This window comes from Xenopus laevis, chromosome 6S, assembly GCF_017654675.1.
Source record: "Xenopus laevis strain J_2021 chromosome 6S, Xenopus_laevis_v10.1, whole genome shotgun sequence".
In the NCBI taxonomy this organism is placed as follows: Eukaryota; Metazoa; Chordata; class Amphibia; order Anura; family Pipidae; genus Xenopus; species Xenopus laevis.
In genome coordinates, this window is record NC_054382.1 from 10,204,088 (window position 1) to 10,219,875 (window position 15,788).

The 15,788-nt window shown below is 40.0% G+C and overlaps 1 protein-coding gene across 3 annotated transcripts in view; it reads left to right on the top strand.

The window, feature by feature from the left end:
* LOC108719662 (dipeptidyl aminopeptidase-like protein 6) overlaps positions 1 to 15,788 on the top strand; it is a 757,132-nt gene that overhangs the window by 635,558 nt on the left and 105,786 nt on the right. For all 3 annotated transcript variants that reach the window (XM_041567354.1, XM_041567352.1, XM_041567353.1), the window contains exon 6: positions 1,523 to 1,575. In XM_041567354.1, the coding sequence (XP_041423288.1) occupies positions 1,523 to 1,575 (53 nt within the window). The remainder of the gene's footprint in view (positions 1 to 1,522; positions 1,576 to 15,788) is intronic.

Consider the following 15,788-nt stretch of genomic DNA (forward strand, 5'->3'; position numbering starts at 1 on the left):
TATGTTTGGTGAGTGCTATATCTGGACTGTGTATATACTGTATATATATATATATATATATATATCACATTCTGTTCCCCTGAGCTTTCCATTTCCCAGGCTGCTTTGCGCTTCCCTTTGCTCTGTATGTGAAATGCCATTACCCGCTCTGTGTCATTTCTGCTCGACCTTCTCATACATAAAACCTGATTGTGTATCCGCCTGTCTTCCTTGAGTACCGACTTCTTCAGTAATGTGTGACATAATGGAACCCCTCCTGCTCCTGGAATCTGTCATTTTCCCTGACTGTGAGATTTCAGGCTTGGCCATGTCCGGCGTTTGTACATCTGCGGGATACGATATGTATTTGTACGTGAGCCAGTGAATATCATGGGACGGCTCATCAGTCACTAAGACCAGTGAGGACGGCAGAGAAAATGGCATTATTATTTTTTTCCATTTAGACTGCTTCAATAAGCACAATTCAGCAGGAACAGTCCCCTAAGTTTGCTCATAGTCTGTACAGAGAGATCCCATAAAACTATGGCAGCATAGGTATTCCCCTGTACTAAGCACAATTCAGCAGGAACAGTCCCTAAGTTTGCTCATAGTCTGTACAGAGAGATCCCATAAAACTATGGCAGCATAGGTATTCCTCTGTACTAAGCACAATTCAGCAGGAACAGTCCCCTAAGTTTGCTCATAGTCTGTACAAAGAGATCCCATAAAACTATGGCAGCATAAGTATTCCTCTGTACTAAGAACAATTCAGCAGGAACAGCCCCTTAAGTTTGCTCATAGTCTATACAGAGAGATCCCATAAAACTATGGCAGCCTAGGTATTCCCTGTACTAAGCACAATTCAGCAGGAACAGTCCCCTAAGTTTGCTCATAGTCTGTACAGAGAGATCCCATAAAACTATGGCAGCATAGGTATTCCCTGTACTAAGCACAATTCAGCAGGAACAGTCCCCTAAGTTTGCTCATAGTCTGCACAGAGAGATCCCATAAAACTATGGCAGCATAGGTATTCCCTGTACTAAGCACAATTCAGCAGGAACAGCCCCTAAGTTTGCTCATAGTCTGTACAGAGAGATCCCATAAAACCATGGCTGCATAGGTATTCCCTGTACTAAGCACAATTCTGCAGGAACAGCCCCTAAGTTTGCTCATAGTCTGTATAAGAAAATATTACACAGAAGGAATATTGAACATTAGAGCCTGTTCTGTCTCTCCTGGAGGTCTGAGGGAATTAGTTTGTATTTCTTCATCATGTGCTCACACCTTCTCTCCCACTTTATTGTTTCTTCCCCCCATTGATCCAGCCAATTACAGACTAACACCCACAATAGGCACCACACGTACTGGCACCTGGGGCCGCAGGATAAAAGTCAGTAGTGTCCCATCTAGTTTGTGTGCATGGAGTTACGCGGTGCTGAGATGCAGGTGTCTGCCAATAAACTCATCATGTATTACTTGTATTTCCATCCTCCAATGCTCTCAGGTACCTAATCATATTGTTCTTCTTCCTTTCTGCCCGCAGGTCTACCGACGCTCTTTCACTGCACACTTTGTCCTGTGCAACCTCATTACAGGGTAAGGGTCACTTCTTCACCCAATGTCAATATCAATATTAATGAGAAAACCAGTGCAATTGTTAAATGACTCCTTAAAGGGGCAGTTCTCATTGAGATGAATGTTTAGTGGAATGTAGAAAGTGCTAATCTAAGACAGTTTTCAATTGGTCTTTATTTTTATGTTTCTTTTTTAAATTATTTAACCTATTCTTTTGTCTGCCTATCCAGTTTGGAACTGAGACTGCTAGAGTAAGAGGGATTGTTAGGTTTAGTGATGGGCGAATTTCTACCGTTTCGCTTTGCCGGAAAATTCACGAAAAGACGAAAAATTAGCGAAACTCTAATTTTGACAACCGCATCAATTTTGACACTTGCGTCAATTTTGATGCCATCGTTAAAGGCAATGGGCGTACGAATAGTGTTGACGCGCTGCGGTTTTGACAGAAACGACTTTCCCAATGCGCATCAAGATGTTTTCACTGGTGTTTCGCGAATTTGTTCACCAGCCGTGAAACGCTGAACATAGCTGTGAATTATCGCCTGGCGAATGTATTCACCCATCACTAGTTAGGATTGCTCTTTCTCTAGCAATCAGGCAGCCATTGGAAGATAAGACGATATATTGTCTTGCCTATTTAATTTGCCAAAATATTTGTATGTTGACCTATTCTACTATGTATTGAAATTACTCATTAATTAGGATCTTATTGGGCCTTAAACACTTCTGGGCACCCGTGCAACTGCAGGGTCTGCTTACTCTGTGCAATACCCGATGAGAATCTGAGGCTGAGAAGACCATTTACCTTGTGCTTTAGTCTATTCTCATTTCTTCAGCCACCTAGTCTGGTTTTATGGCTGCAGCCCCCCAAATGTTTGGTTATGGGGGGCAAGGTAAAATGGTATTGACAGGGATGTATGTGGAAGTATCAATGTCACTTTAAAGAAACTATAAGACAAGGGCCAATCATGATGAACATTTTTGACCTATGTATAACATCAAACAAACATTTTTGAACTATGTATTATGTCAAATAACGTCAAACATCAACGGCAAATAAATCAATGATTAGCGATGGGCAAATTAATTTGACAGGTGCAAGTTTGCAGAGAATCTCCGTGTTTCGATGGCCACAAATAAATTCACTAAAATGCTGCGAAAATTCGTCAGCAAATAATCTGCTGTATCGAACAATTTTAGGTGCACGTCAGAATAGTCTCACGCATAAACATTGTCGCAGGTCAAAATTATTCGGACGCCCATTGTCTTTAATGCATTTGGCCTAAAAAAAGCATATGTATAAAAATTGTTGCATGCGATTTCAATGCATTTCACTCATTTCCTGCCAATTTTTCAGCGAAGCAAAACGGGACAGATTTGTCAATCACTACTAATAATGTTTTCCCAATCAATATCTTGGGGCTCAGTCAGAGATCAGTTGAGAAGGCTTTGAAATCCCATTGGGTGAGGACCACATCCGACCATGGATTCCTTCCTCTCATCATAGATTTAAATAAGTAGATTGTGCTGATTTTGGCCACTACCATGTATGCCTTAACTAGAGGTTGCTGCATCTTCCTCAGTCATTATACTGAACGTTTAGTAAAAATACAATTTGCATACTGTTATACTGTACAATAAAAACCTGCAACTTTCAGCATCTCCAGGCAGTCTAAGGGGAATGTAGCACCCTTCACGCGGAGGATCATCCCATTGGACTTTTGCTATACACGTATGGGACCTGTTATCCAGAATGCTGGGGACCTGGGGTTTTCCGGATAATGGATCTTTCTGTAATTTGGATCTTCATATCTTAAGTCTACTAGAAAATCATGTAAACATTAAATAACCCCAATAGGCTGGTTCTGCCTCCAATAAGGATTAATTATATCTTAGTTTGGATCAAGTACAAGCTACTGTTTTATTATTACAGAGAAAAAGGAAATCATATGAAACATTTTGGATTATTTGGATAAAATGGAGTCTATGGGAGACAGCCATTCCGTAATTTGGATCTTTCTCTTTTAATCAGCTCCAGGGCCAGAGTGTTCATTTTCTCCAAGTCCTGCTTATTGAGCCTCCCACCTGCTGAACTACAGCTCCCAGTATGCACAGCCAGCTGTTAGCTGCCTCGGGGCATGATGGGAGATGTAGCTGAGCAGCTGCCGTTAGTCTGACGTCTGTGTAGTTACAGGACTCTCCAATCAAATCTAATTAGCGCTCGGTATCACAAGCCATGGGCAGGCGATAATTAGCAGCAATTATTCTTGATGTCGTCTTTAAACATCTCTACAAGCCGAAAAGCAATGTCATAATTAATTTCTTGTACATATTTCATTTCCACCAGAAATATTGATATTATTACAATATGATTGGCAGGTTCCATTTCTTAGTGGAAAATTGAAATTGGAGGTGCCTAATATGTGAAACATATATACAGGTACTGGACCTGTTATCCAGAATGCTTGGGACCTGGGGTTTTCCTAATACGGCAATTCCGTAGTTTGGATCCATACCTTAAGTCTACTAAAAAGATATTTAAACATTAAAAGGGTTGTTCACCTTTTAATTGACTTTTAATATGATGTAGAGACTGTAGGGATGGGCGAATTTGACCCGTTTCGAGAAAAATTCGCCTCTGGCGAAATGACGCAGACGCCCATTAAAGTCTATGGGCGTCAAAAAAAATGTTGACGCGCGTCTTTTTATTTTGACGCACAACGCCATACAAGTCTATGGGCGACATTTTTTCGTCGAAACAAGGGTAAAAAAATTCGCCCATCCCTAGAGAGAATGACCCCCATTTGAAAGCTGGAAAAACTCAGAAGAAAAAGGCAAATAATGAAAAAACAGTAAAAATATAAATTATGAAGACCAATTGAAAAGTTGCTTAGAATTGGACATTATATAACATACTAAAAGTCAACTTAAAGGTGAACCACCCATTTAAGTACTATAGAGGGGTGGATGGCTGGTCCATATTATTGAATCTCTAACCTTGTAAGACTCTAATAGGAGGGGAATAATCAGATATGTGATGCTCAAGAGAAGGGTTGACCACAATAAATGTTTCGAGTGCTAACGGGGCAGTGAATTCAGGAAAGTCAGATATATGAGGGATGCCAATTATTTGTCTTTCACCACTAATACTACTGCTACTACATCCCTTTACAGCTCTCATTGAATGGAGATAATAATGTTATAATTAGATCATGGTTAAAACCACAGTATATGAAATTACTCTTAGGGCCATACTGGAACTTGAATTATTTGGATGTTATTAATCAGACTGCACTACAATTGAAGGTCCAAAGCTGGCCATACATACAGAAATCCGTTCATTTGGTGAAGTGGGGGATATTGGGCTGATCCGATCGTGGGCCCTAGGGCCCAACAATTAGATAGCAACAAGGAGAATACAGGCAGACAGAATGAGGACCACATCAACTAACTGTTGCGATCCTCTATCGGCATCTGGCCGACTTTTGTCCAGTGATATATGTGTATGTGGAAGTGCTACAAGAATCGTCATTGGTTATATCAGGGAACTGAAGAGGCCATGTGTTCATGCTTAATTCTTTCCATGGGTGACCAAAAAAAAAACATTCCAGTGGGAAAACTGTTGAACCTGAGGTGCTGCTTTTGGGTCACTTGACTATGAAAACCTTCACCTAAGCTGAAGTGAGCAGTGAGCTGAATATCAGTGATGGACTATGGATTTCATGAGAATCTGGTGAAGACCCTAAAGTCTTAAAGGAGAATTCAACCCTAAAACACCTACCCCCTACCCTACATAGACCCCCTCCCTCCTCCCCCCAGCCTAAGTGTTACCCCTAGCAAATGCCCCTAAAGTTTTACTTACCCCTCGGTGCAGATTCAGGCATCAGAGTTCACGGACGCCACCTTCAGCCACTTTGGTAATCTTTGGAATGAGATTGGCGCGTCTACAATTTTCGTGAATTTCGGCGAATGTGCAGTTGTCGCGAAACAGAAAATTGCTCCAACTGCGCATGCGCCGCCATGCCTGTCTCATTCCAAAGATTTCCAAAGAGAAGAAGATGGCGTCTGTGGATTTTGATGCCTTAATCTGCACTGAGGGGTTAGTTTTGTTAGGGGCATTTGGCTCAGTGACACTTCGGCTGGGGGGAGGAAGGTCTATGTATTGTAGGGGGTAGGGTTTTTTTTTAACTTTAGGGTTGAATTCTCTTTAAAGTCATACTTGCTATGGCCAGACACAATTCCTAGGTATGGGTAGGCAGAGCTACCCCATACATCTTGCTCTTCAATCCCTTGGATGTTGCTCCCAGTGGCCTCAAAGCAGGAGCATATTTTTCAATTCCAGGCAAGTTTTGGTTGTATAAAAACCATGTGTACTGCCAAATAGCCAATCACAGCCCTATTTGGCATCCCCAGGAACATGTTTCATGCTTGTGTTGCTCCCCAACTCTGACTGTGGCTCATAGGTAAAAAAAAAAAGTTGAGGCCCCTGCTCTAGACTCAAGAGACACATATTGAATATCCAATTGCATGTTAGGCTTTGGCTTGCTTTGTTAGTAATATATCATGTATGAGTCTGGTGTTTCTTGTTCATGGCACATTTGCATTCATCTGTAATTTCTTTTTCAGTAAGGTAACAGTGTCAACCCAGAACCTGATAAACCTTGATTGAAATTATAGGTTAGGCAAGAACAAGAAATTGGATGTTCGTTGACAATCAGAGCTTGTCATGCTTCTTCCAAATTATTACATAGCGTTTAAGAGAGATAGTCGCATTGTTCTTCATTCTCAGACTCCTTGCAACTTGTTTTGACAATTTGTATGTAAATAATAATATCATTTCATAATTCCATTTATCTTTTAGCTGAACACAGTAGGTCAGTAAGACAAAGGCATCTGTTTGGTTATGTTTACTCAATGTTTTTTTCCTGCTGCCAACATCTCACGGGTGGTTATGAGTGTTGTGCAATTTGGAATATTATCCGTATAGTGTTGAAATGTAGATTCCGCAACTTACCACAGCCAGTTGAAGGATGAAACCGAGGTTCCCAGAGATGAAACGATTTATTGAGATTTTCCAGCCCAGAGACAGTAAATAATAGAGAGGTCTTTCAAAATGTGCCCACAGGATATATGTATAGGTTATAGTCCTGTTTCTTTCTCATTGACCAAAATGTGGAATAGTTCTGACGACAAGTATCTCAATATTATTGTTTTAGTTAAAACATTCTTTAGATGTTCTTTTTACCAATAACAACTGTACAAACAGTTCCATTTTGAAATGTAAAAGACCCTCTCCAGATGGTTTCTCGGGGTATGTTGTTGTCACCCACCTGTTAGCATATCAGTTTGGCATTTCATTAGACTACAAGATGGCTAATCCTTTCAAGTAGGCAGAAACTAGAGTTTGGGTCATAAAAACTCAGGAGATCTACTACCTAAAGGCAGTGAAACACGCAAAGATTCACAGAGATTTAGTTGCCCACCGGCTAATCGGCTAATCTCCCCTAAAAGCCTTCCCGCAGGCTAAAATGTAAATCGCCAAAGGCAAGGCACACTGAGTGCTTTGCTTTCCAAAGTCGTCTGAAGTTTTCTTGTGAGGCAACTTTGAGCGAGTTCTGAAAATGAAGTGGTCCTAGTGCCATCCCGCAGCAATTTACATTCTAGCCAGCGGGAAGGCTTTTCGGGGAAATTAGTCGCCTGAAGAAGAGTCGATTTGTCGCTGGGTGATTAAATCTCCCTGAATCTTAGCGTGTGTCACTGCCCTACCTGGTGGTTCATTACAACCCTTTGAAGTTGCCAGGAACTAAGAAATATGTATTCATATATACATAGGTCAACATATATTACTACAATCAGCAGCTTCTTTATGCTAAAATAAATAACATGACTCATGTATTCTAGACCTAATCATTTTGCTTTGGTTTTACCCATTGTTCCTCCTACCAGTCGAGAAAGTTGAGCGTATCGATATTATTTTGAAGGTCATTGTACCCTAACATGTTCCTTAGCAGCTTGTACCCAATCCATTCCCATAGCCTAATCCAGTGATCCCCAACCAGTAGCTCGTGAGCAACAATTTGCTCTTCAACCCCTTGGATGTTGCTCCCAGTGGCCTCAAAGCAGGAGCTTAGTTTTGAATTCCAGGCTTGGAGGCAAGTTTTGGTTGTATAAAAAACAGGTGCAATGCCAAACCGAGCCTCAATGTAGGTTGACAAACCACATAGGGGCTACCAAATGGCCAATCACAGGCCATATTTGGCACCCCAAGAACAATTTTCATGCTGGTGTTGCTCCCCAACTCCTTTTACTTCTGAATGTTGCTCACGGGTTAAAAAGGTTGGGGATCCCTGGCCCTAATCTAATGATTTATGCAAGGAACCCTGGAATTACTGTCAGCCTGGACCTACTAGAAATTCTAAGGTTCCTTTAGTGGGATATGTCAATAACGATTACTAGTGATGGGCGAATTTGCGCCGTTTCGCTTCGCCGAAAAATTCGCGAATTTCGCGCGAAATTCGCGAAACGGCGAAAAATTCGCGAAACGGCGCCGGCGTCTCGTTTTTGACGCCGGCGCCCGTTTTTCCGACGCCGGCGCCCGTTTTTGGCGCCGGCGACTTTTTTCGAAAAAATATTTTTTGACGCCGGCGAATTTTTACCGCGAATTTTCGCGGGCGTTTCGCGAATTTATTCGCTCGGCGCGAATCGCGCAAATTCACAGCGAATTCGCGCATGGCGAATAAATTCGCCCATCACTAACGATTACTGACTGTATGACCATACACTAGGGGGGGTTATTTATAAAGCTCTGAATTTTTCTGATCAAACTTTTAAAGGAGAAAATAATTTTTGTTCCAGAGGGAAAAAAAATTGTTTTTTTCGGGATTTATTAAAGTCCAATGGTGTTAAAAGTCCACTGAAAAAAGTACTCCATGAAAGTCACTCCATGAAAGTTGCTCTGGGTTTCCCAAAAAAAAAAATCGTAGCTTTTGGGCAATTTTACAATTTTTTTTTATATGTGCGCCTATTTTGTCCAGATGCATTAAAGTCAACGGGCATCCAAATAATTTTGATGCGCAAAAATGTTTATGTGCGCCGCGTATCTTTTGCCAGAGAATTTTCTTTGCAGTTTTGCAAATTTATTCGCTGGCGGCGAAACACGGGAATTCGCCGTGAATTTGCTCCTTCACTAGTCAGGAATTGACAAGTCAGCCACTAGTATCAGCCCAGCTATGAATATTAGCTTTGAATCAAACCAAATCAGCGCGTAGGGATGGGCGAATTTTTTCGCCTTGTTTCGCCACAGAAATGATGGCCACAGACTTGTATGGCGTTGTGCGACAAAAAAAAAAACATTTTTTTGACGCCCATAGACTTTAATGGGCATCGGCGACATTTCGCCGGCGGCAAATTTTTGGCGGAACTAAACGGGTCAAATTCGCCCATCGCCCATGCCAAAAAACAAAAACCCCAAATAGTTTACTTTGTTTCAAAATGTTTCAAAGAAAAAAAATGCATTTTCTGGAAGATATCGCCTCTTTCCTAAATCAATATTCCACCCAATCTTCTAAAAAATTCTCTTTCTTCTTTTTCCCAAAGAATGTTTTTTTTAAGGTGAAGCTGAATGGGCTGGCAAACAAAAATACTATACGGTGCAGAATATTTATGAGTCCGCCACAAGCTTCACACTGTAGATAAAAAGCCAATGTGTTGTTTATTGGATACGTTGTGTTGCTCCTTTTGTATTAAGTGAACAGTTGCTGCCTTTCCTCCTGCTCAGCAGGTGACTCTGAATGCAGACTCAAAAGTTTGATGGATGTGAGATTTGAGGCTGGATAAATCTTTACCAATAATGTGCAAAGGGAACAAACAAGATAAATATATTTAAAAGACGAAACAATTTACAATTGCACATATAATTTAATTAAATTATAACATGTATCTTACTGTAGCACAGATTAATATACACAAACTAACATTAAATGAACACATAAATTGCTAGGTACATTTGTAAAGTGTAATATTGGTTTTTCTTTCTTTAAATCTAATTATAGTATTTACCCACCACTTACAAGAATGTACTTTCTATGTCAATGTCTATAATTTCAGGCTGAGATACCTGCTACAGATGTTTAATAGTAAAGGTCAGCACACACTTGATTGAACTTGAACTATTTTTATACTGCCTGTAAAATATATCTTTATAACTTGGGCTTATTGATATTTAATTGGTGCTATTTTACATACATAATAATGTACCCCTGACACACAAGTGATACTCAGAGTTCCCTGTATAACTCAGCCTGCAGCCTTGTGTCTTTATATGGTCACAGAACAACCCCTCAGTGACTTCTAATATCCTTATCATTTACAGTAGGGGGTACATTATCCCTTATAATACATGAGTGATACTCGGAGTTCCCTGTATAACTCAGCCTGCAGCCTTGTGTCTTTATATGGTCACAGAACAACCCCTCAGTGACTTCTAATATCCTTATCATTTACAGTAGGGGGTACATTATCCCTTATAATACATGAGTGATACTCAGAGTTCCCTGTATAACTCAGCCTGTAGCCTTGTGCCTTTATATGGTCACAGAACAACCCCTCAGTGACTTCTAATTTCCTTATCATTTACAGTAGGGGGTACATTATCCCTTATAATACATGAGTGATACTCAGAGTTCCCTGTATAACTCAGCCTGCAGCCTTGTGCCTTTATATGGTCACAGAACCCTTCCATGACTTCTAATATCCTTATCATTTACAGTAGGGGGTACATTATCCCTTATAATACATGAGTGATACTCAGAGTTCCCTGTATAACTCAGCCTGCAGCCTTGTGCCTTTATATGGTCACAGAACCCTTCCATGACTTCTAATATCCTTATCATTTACAGTAGGGGGTACATTATCCCTTATAATACATGAGTGATACTCAGAGTTCCCTGTATAACTCAGCCTGCAGCCTTGTGTCTTTATATGGTCACAGAACAACCCCTCAGTGACTTCTAATATCCTTATCATTTACAGTAGGGGATACATTATCTCTTATAATACATGAGTGATACTCAGAGTTCCCTGTATAACTCAGCCTGTAGCCTTGTGCCTTTATATGGTCACAGAACCCCTCAGTGACTACTAATATCCTTATAATTTACAGTAGGGGGTACATTAGCCCTTATAATACATGAGTGATACTCAGAGTTCCCTGTATAACTCAGCCTGCAGCCTTGTGCCTTTATATGTTCACAGAAGCCCTCAGTGACTTTTAATATCCTTATCATTTACAGTAGGGGGTACATTATCCCTTATTATATATGAGTGATACTCAGAGTTCCCTGTATAACTCAGCCTGTAGCCTTGTGCCTTTATATGGTCACAGCACAACCCCTTAGTGACTTCTAATATCCTTATCATTTACAGTAGGGGGTACATTATCCCTTATAATACATTAGTGATACTCAGAGTTCCCTGTATAACTCAGCCTGCAGCCTTGTGTCTTTATATGGTCACAGAACCCCTCTGTGACTTTGAATATCCTTATCATTTACAGTAGGGGTATATTTTTCCCTGTATATCTGAAGAAGAGGTCTGTAAAATATTCAGGTACCGTAGCTATAGTGAGGGACAGAAACACAGAGTGAAAGTGCTGTTCACAATATAAACGATTCATTTGCATCCTTATATAAATTGAGTTCACATGCCACCTAGTGTTCAAAAATCTTAAGGTCTCTGATTTTATTCCAAACATATTAAGATTGTTACATTTACAGTTGGATATTTATCGTAAAGCAAATACATTTTTTTTTCATTAGATTTTCGGGTAATTTTTCAAAACCGACTGGACAGTAACATAGTAGAGACTATACTACATAAGCCATATACTGCTATAGACGTTCATGTTTGCTAATGTGATTAAAGCAAGAAACACAAACCCATTCAGTGCAGGAAACTTCACAGAAAATCCATAGAAGGAAATTGTCTCCAACCAATGTCTAAAGGGAAATCTTGGTAAAAATTCTAGCAAGTCTATTCAGACACCTATGTGGAAAGGTGGACGTGCATTACATGATACTCCATTGTATCTGGTTGATCAGCCCTGAATGTCTACCTAACATTGCTCTGTTTGTTCAAATAGAACATTAGCCAATCCTCCAAGGTATAACATTTGTGCATGACCACCTTCCATTGTTCTGTTCATTTAACTAAAACATTGGCTGACCTTCCATGGTATCAGCTCTTGTACATGACCACCTTCCACTATTCTGTTTGTTCCACTAAAAAATTGACCAACCCTAAGTGATTTCAGTCCGTGTGCACAACACATTCCATTGTTCTGTCTCTTCAACTAGAACATCGTTCAACCCTCCATAGTATTAGCCCTTTTGCATGACCACATTCCATTGTTATTTTTAACTAGAACATTTGGCAGCCCTCCATGGTATCAGCTCTTGTGTATGACCACCTTCCATTGTTCTGTTTGTTCAACTAAAACATTGGTCAACCCTAAGTGGTTTTTAGTCCACGTGCACGACATATTCCATTGTTCTGTCCCTTCTAGTGATGGGCGAATAAATTTGCCAGATGCGAATTCACAGCGAATTTACACATTTGCCACCAGTGAATAAATTTGAGAAACTGCGAAAAATTTACAGGTGAAAAATCTGTGCGCATCAAAATTATTCGGACACCCATTGACATTAATGCATTTCGGGCAAAATAGGTGTGTGTGAATAAATATTTTGCGGGTGTCAAAATTGCCGCTCATCAAAATTGTTTTGACGCCCATTGACTTCAATGTGTTTAGCAAATTTTTCTTAGTTTCGCGTATTTCGTGGGAAATTCAGGAAATTTACAGCAAAGTGAAACGGGACAAATTCACCCAGTCCCTTCAACTAGAACATTGTTCAACCCTTCATGGTATGAGTTCTTGTGCATTACCACATTCTATTGTTATTTTTAACTAGAACATTTGGTAGTCCTCCATGGTATGAACCCTTTTGCATGATCACCTTCCATTGTTCTGTTTGTTCAACTAAAACATTGGCCACCCTAAGTGGTTTCAGTCCGTGAGCATGATCACATTCCATTGTTCTATTCCTTCATCTAGAACATTGTTCAATCAACTAAAAAATTGGCTGGCCTTCCATGTTATCAGCTCTTGTGCATGACCACTTTCCACTGTTTTGTTTATTTCACTAAAACATTGACCAACACTAAGTTGTTTCAGTCCATGTGCACAACCACAATTCATTGTTCTGTCCCTTCAACTAGAACATTGTTCAATCCTCCAATGTATGAGCCCTTGTGCATTACCACATTCCATTGTTATTTTTAACTAGAATATTTGGTAGTCCTCCTTGGTATGAACCCTTGTGCATGACCACCTTCCATTGTTCTGTTTGTTCAACTAAAACATTGGCCAACCCTAAGTGGTTTCAGTCCGTGTGCATGACCACATTCCATTGTTCTGTTCCTTCAACTAGAACATTGCTCAACCCTCCATGGTATCAGCTCTTTTACATGACCACATTCCATTGTTCTATTTGTTCAACAAAAACATTGGCCAACCCTAAGTGATTTCAGTCTGTGTGCATGACCACATTCCATTGTTCTGTTCCTTCAACTAGAACATTGTTTAATCCTCCATTGTATCAGCAAAAATTTGGCTGACCTTTCATGGTATCAGCTCTTGTGCATGACCACCTTCCACTGTTCTGTTTGTTTTACTAAAAAATTGACCAACACTAAGTTGTTTCAGTCCGTGTGCACAACCACATTTCATTGTTCTTTCCTTTCAACTACAACATTGTTCAACCCTCCATGGTATCAGCTCTTTTACATGACCACATTCCATTGTTCTATTTGTTCAACTAAAACATTGGCCAACCCTAAGTGGTTTCAGTCTGTGTGCATGACCACATTCCATTGTTCTGTTCCTTCAACTAGAACATTGTTTAATCCTCCATTGTATCAGCCCTTTTGCATGCCCACTTTCCATTGTTATTTTTAGTTAGAACATTTGGCAGTCCTCCATGGTATGAACATTTGTGCATGACCACTTTCCATTGTTCTTTTCGCTCAACCAGAACATTGGCCACCCTACATGATATTAGTCCTTGTGCATGATACACTTACATTGTTCTGTTTGTTCAACTAAAACATTGGCTGACCTTCAATGGTATTAGCCCTTGTGCATGACCAACTTCCATTGTTCTGTTGGTTCCATCAGAACTGCAAGAAGTGAAGAGAAGTTGCAATTCCTTTTTAATGTTCTCATCTTCTAATCATGCACATGGGCAGATAATATTTTAAGGATGGTCTAAACCAACCCCTGACCTCTACAGTGGTCAGCAAAATCTGACAGGTTGAAAAGGGACAGTCGGGTTGGTAAAACAGGTTTTGGAATTTCAAGTAAAAATTGCTTACAATAGCAGACCTCTTGGTAAAGCATGATCAATATGGCATATAGGTAACTTTTAACGTGCATTAATATTTGGAAAAGTAGTTATTTTGTGTCAGTATCACTTTAAGTCATGTTTGACATAATTGATGCCTTTTTGTTGAAGAGGCTTGTCCTGGAGGAAAGATGTGTATTATTAATAGACCCCTTAGAAACATATCGAAACCACAAAATACTCTGCTCACTACAGGCTTAAGCCAAAGTTAACATAATGTACAGGAGGCCAACTAATATTGATCTGCTCTGCTCCGAGCCGTAAATGCACTAAACCCGTCCTCAAGGCTGAGATTTAGAGAATATTTCTGTTTGATATCAGGAAAAAAAATCAGGAAAATAGTTGAATTTGACATGACAGTTCCCCTTTACGTCTTAGCAGCTAGTTGTCAGTATGAACTCCTGCTTGGCTGAAGAACATTTATCTAGAATAATTCCTTTTAGCAGTACCATCTCCATCCCGTTGTGGTTTAAATGCCGGCTTACAGTACCATCCGCTCAACACACGTTACATGATATATAACAAATCATTACTGAGCTTCTTTATTACCAGACCCGAATTGCCTTATCCAGTAATTGGCTGAAAAATAGGCCAGTCGCTGCAGGACGCACTCTGCTTCCCGAAACAGATGTTCACCTACTGCAGGAATAATGAGCTGCTGCTTTCCAATTTATATTGATGATAAAGTGTTTTCTCTTTTCTTTCATTATGACGGGAAAGAGAGCCAGCATGCTGCTCTGCGTTCAATTATTTAGCTCCCTCCAATTAATGTTTTAATAGTTAATATTCCCCAAATCTTATTGAAAGCTCCTAAAAGCTTTTCAGCTGCGCCACCACATTCTGCCGCCTTCATCAGCAAAACAAAATAAAGCCGACCAAATGAAAATAAACTCACAGAGGATCAATTATTGTAGAATGCTGGTTTTTAGTTGTTTTCTGTAAAGCAAAAAAGTCACCAAGACCTTTTTGATTGGAGGAGCGTCCTGTCCAATTAAAAGGCTATATATTTAAAGGGCTAATTGACCTGACAAAGTTTACGGGTATACTTATTTATACCTAATGCCCCAACTGGAGTCTGAATTTACTATAGTCTTTGCAATTGGTCGTGGTCTTTGTTTTGTCGTTTTTAATTATCTAAGGTTTTTTGTTGTTCTCCAGCTTGGAATTGAAACTGTCATCTGGTTGCTAGGCATTATTTACCTTCATAGCCAGGAAACAGTTTTGAAAACAGAGTAGAAGAGAAAAGGAAAATAGGCAATAGATAAAAATAACAATGGATGCTGTGTTCAGTAACATCTTTCCCCCCCACCCCAACAAGTGCATATTCAGCTGTGGGTTGGGAAGAGCCAGAATAAGAACCGTTAATCATCAAAACATACAAAACTAATTAAAAAAACTGCAAATAGGTCCAGCTATAATATGCTTAAATTATATACATAAAAATCGAAATTTCCCCAAAAACCCTACTAGTCCTACCCATCTGTTCCACTCCCTGCTGGGAGCTTTCCAAGTCGTATGGGGCATTTGGTGGCTCTTGGCATTTTGCAGTGTTGGATAGAAACCAATCAGAAAGCTGGTGGACCTGACAGAGGGAACTAAATACTATGCTTATTTGATTGCAGAGCTGTAATTGGTTACCCACCACCTACTGTGCTTCTGGCAAGGGCCATTAGGACACACCCACCACTCATTTAATCCACAGACAAGGAACAGAGATGATTTATGAGGAGCTCCAATAAAGGGGTCATTTTAAAAGTTCATGGTCATTTTTATCCA